At 53.0% G+C, this 4,223-nt stretch overlaps 1 protein-coding gene across 1 annotated transcript in view; it reads left to right on the top strand.

The window, feature by feature from the left end:
- The first annotated feature begins 1,542 nt into the window (after positions 1-1,542).
- The window catches only part of PARVG (parvin, gamma), a 36,952-nt gene continuing 34,271 nt past the window's right edge, over positions 1,543-4,223 (top strand). The window contains exon 1 of the mRNA XM_011934775.1: positions 1,543-2,886. Within this exon, the coding sequence (XP_011790165.1) occupies positions 2,472-2,886 (415 nt within the window). The 5' untranslated portion in view covers positions 1,543-2,471. The remainder of the gene's footprint in view (positions 2,887-4,223) is intronic.

Raw genomic sequence — 4,223 nt, 5'->3', positions numbered from 1 at the left:
AAAGTGCTGGGATTGTAGGCACTAGTGGCCATGCCCAGCCCGACCCCCTCTTCTTAGAAGGGCTGCAGTCCTACTGGATTAGGGCCCACTTATATGACCTCATTTATCTTGATTACCTCCATAAAGACCCTATCTCCAAATACCATCACGTCGGAGGGGCTGGGGTTAGGACTTCAGCATGTGGATTTGGAGGTGGGGGGCATAATTCCCCTTGTAACGGGAGGATGTGAAGTGTTCATCTCACTCTCCCTGTAGCCCTGAGAGCATCTCCCTTTAGAGTATCCTATAAACGGAGTTGCTGCTCACTCAGTTATGAGCTGTTCACCCCCTCGCTCACCCCAGCTCTGCAGAGAATTGGAGATCCCATCGGCCATGCTTTCTGGGCTGGCCTCTGGTCGCAGTGGCAGCCCCCTCCCCAGCTCCTTCCCAGGGTTATGGCCCGCCGACCCCCTGGGGTGCACCTGCAGCAAAGCGGCCCCCTTCCTTGGCATCTCTCAGCATTCTCTGTAGTGAGCCTGGCCTTTCTGATCTTGTTAGCTTTTTGTCTTCCTGCCGCAGATCAGAGCTGTAGAGTAAGTTTTAATATGAAATTGAATGCCAACACCGAAGTTTTAGGAAACAGTTTAATATTCCCCCTCAGTTCCGGCTGTTGCTAGGCTGGGGATGGTTTCAGAATAGCCCATTTTGATGGAGGTGATTTCCCAGCGGGGGAAAGAAATAATTAAAACAGCATTACCGTGTCTCCTGCGGGATGCAGTGACATTAAAGAGCCACACTGACAAAAAACCTGGGACTGGAACGTTCTGTGCTGCCTGCATGGCACGGACAGGATCACGGCCCCCTGGAGCTGGTGGAATGGCCCGGCCTTGCCCTGCTCCCACGTGGGCCTGGAGAGGGCGCTATGTCTTCCTGGGGTTTGGGCTTTGAAGAGAACAGAGCTTGGCCAGGCGCAGTGGCTCACGCCTGTAATCCTAGCACTTTGGGAGGCTGAGGCAGGTGCATCACTCGGGGTCAGAAGTTCGAGACCAGCCTGGCCAACATGGTGAAACCCCGTGTCTATTAAAATACAAAAATTAGCTGGGCATGGTGGCACATGCCTGTGGTCCCAGCTACTCGGGTGGCTGAGGCAGGAGAATGGAATGAACCTGGGAGGTAGAGGTTGCAGTGAGCTGAGATCATGCCACTGCACTCCAGCCTGGGTGACAGAGTGAGACTCTGTCTCAAAAACAAACAAACAAACAAACAAAAAACAGAGCTGCAATTTTCAGCCAAAATGAGCAGTCCCGGCCCATTCTGTGTCATCAGAGGGGAGAGGCCAGTTACTCTGGGAGGGGGCTTCGCCTTCCCGGGGAGGTCCTGGCAGCCCCCATCTAGGAAACACATGCCCATCCTCGTGTCCATGTCACACTCTTCTGGGTTTCAAGTTGAACAGTAAAAGGAATCATAAGATCTGTAGGGAAGCTACACAGGCCTTGTGTTTCACAACAGGGACCCTTAAAGGCCATGGTTCCAGCAAAGGATGGGATTTTTTTTAAATTTTGAGATAAGGTCTTGCTGCGTTGCCCAGGCTGGAGTGCAGTGGTCATTCACAGCCACACCTGTAGCAGACTACAGCCTTGAACTCCTGGGCTCAGGTGATCCACCCGCTTCTGCACCCCGAGTCCCTGGAACCGCAGGTGCATGCCACCACACCCGGCTTGGATGTGATCTTTTGTCCACATTCTTTTCCAGTTGGTTCAAAGGTGTAGGTGTGCCTTTTGCATACTGGGGAGGGTCCCGTTAGGCTTGACTCCTCTCATTTTTCTCCATTCACCGTCAGTTTGAGTCCGAAATCATAGCATGGCCTGGACAGATGCGTCAAGGGGCCGGTTCCAAGGCAGAATTTAGGGTGAACTCGATTCCTCTAGGCTCGGGATGAATGGCTGCTGGGACATGAGGCTTGGGTGTGAGATGCTCTGTGTGCTGCTGCTCTTGGTTCTTAGTTCAGAGAAGTTCTGGGACCCTTCCTCCTCCCAGCACCACCTTTTCAGTGAATGGTTCTTTGAAGAGGAACCCTGGTCCATAGGAACTAAGTGAAAGCAAGGCCATGTATGTCCACCCATGGGGACAAACATCCAGTACAAGGGGGTCTCAGGTCTGCAAGGCCCGAGTGGACACTCGGACAAGGGCAGGAAGGTATTTGCTGGTTCTCCTTCTCCGCGTGACATGTCTCTCAACCCACACCAGCTAGCGGAGCCTCCCGCAGCTTCAGTTCCCCTTTGACACCCACACAGTGTTATGCAAGCACTGAGCCCAGAGCCCCGCTGGGCCGTGGTGTCCTAATTGGAGGTGACAAAGAGCAATTTTATTTTAAAGCGACTGAATCCTTTCCCCCCGTTTTGTGTGCCAGTATTTTACTGTCTTCTTAATTGTTTTAAGCAATGTTTACTTTAGATTCTGGATGTTAAATAAAACCCACGAAAACCCTGGCCATGCAGTTGATCAGGCCCACCTGGCTGACCGCAGGAAGCAAGCACTTTCTGGGAACTCGCTGCAACACCAGGCAAACACTTCTTAAGCCAGAGATGCGATTAGGACAGTGCCACATGGCGTCACAGTATGCTGTTATTTATTCCAATAAAGAACTCGTGAGCATGGGCCTGTCCACCGTCTTTGTTTGGTTGCTGTTTTTATCTTTCATGCATTTAGCGTTCATGGGTGGTGCCAGCCAAGTAATAGGTGCCAGGGCCTTGTGGCTCCACCCAGCCCTGCTTCCCGGGGCCTTCCAGTTGGACAGGAGCTGGGGGAAGAGCCGGTTCACAGCCCTTTGTGGGGGATGGGACTGTGGGAACCCTAAGCTTCCGCTGACACCACAAGGAGAAAAGGACAGCAGAGTCACAGCTGCAGGTGAGTAACAAAGGCTCATCTGCCCCTCTGCCTGGGTCCAGACCATACACGCACAAAGCTAGCGGCCAAGGGCACAGGCTGCATGAACATGTGGAGGGGGTCTCCTTACTCTTCGTGTTGTGACGTCACAGGGCCTTGCATGCTGACCAGTAATTGACCGCTCTTGACTCTGCAAGGCAAAGGACCCCTGTGTGACAGAGATGGTGGCCTGCCCTCCGTGCTGGCCCTGCCGTAAACCCTCCTCGGCACAGGTCAATAGCAGGCTTCAGGCGCGTCAAACTTTATGAAATGATGATAAAATTGTGACTATTCCAGGATGGGTAGCCTGGAGAGAAAGGCAGCCATACTATTAAAAAAAAAAAAAAAAAAAAGAAAAAACTAACAATTATAAACTGCAGATGGAAGGAATCTGGGCTTTGGAGAAGTGCCTGGGTTTGTGTCCACCTTTGTCCCTGTGTGACCGTGACTGCAGGGAGAGAAGTAGCCCACACTTTCCAGCTGAGGGTTCTGAAGGACAAAGTCAACCTCCTTCCTTCAAAGTCAGCCATCCTCAGTGGGGAGGGAGGTTCTGCCCCTTGGGGGATCTTTGGCAATGTCTGGAGACAGTTTGGGTTGTCACAGCTCGGGAGGAGGCGTTCTGGGCAGGTAGCTGGTGGTACCCGGGTTACTGCTTAACGTCCCGCAGTGCCCGGGACAGGCTCCCTTCTCCCCAGCAAAGAATCACCCGGCCCCCATGTGCACTATGCTGAGGTTGGGAAGCCCTGCAGCAGAGTGCCAGGTCCTTGAGCCGGCCTGTCTTCACCTGTGCTTTTATTGGGTAGGACTCAACTGTTACTATTGATGGGGATAAAATATTGTCCACTGAGATGCCGAGTCTTTGAGGCCAGCAATGGTGCAGAACCTTTTGGGGATCTTCCAATTGGTTCTGTTCAGCAGTCATTTACTAAGGGTCTGGTTTGTCCAAAGCTGGGGCAAGTGGCCAGTGAGAAGAGTGTCCCCTGCCCTTGAGCCGGTGGAGTGAGAGGCAACGCCCAGAAAGGAGGGGTGCGGGTGGGGCAGGGGAGTGGTTACCTGTCTGGAGAGGGACAGCTGAAGCCTGGAGACGGTGCGGTGGAAGCCAGTCTTCGAGAAGGAACAGGACCTGGGTGCTTCAGGTGGACCGGAGTAGGGACTAATCCACGTGGCTTTAATTCTTTGTCTATTATAAAAATTGGTTTTGGGCTGAGTGTGGTGGGCTCTGACTCACGCCTGTACTCCCAGCACTTTGGGAGGCCGAGGTGGGTGGATCACTTGAGGCTAGGAGTTCAAGACCAGCCTGGCCAACATGACAAAACCCT

Source organism: Colobus angolensis, unplaced genomic scaffold, assembly GCF_000951035.1.
Source record: "Colobus angolensis palliatus isolate OR3802 unplaced genomic scaffold, Cang.pa_1.0 Scaffold138, whole genome shotgun sequence".
Lineage (NCBI taxonomy): Eukaryota > Metazoa > Chordata > Mammalia > Primates > Cercopithecidae > Colobus > Colobus angolensis.
The sequence above is the reverse complement of the archived record's forward strand: the minus strand, read 5'-3'. Positions and strand labels throughout refer to the sequence as shown.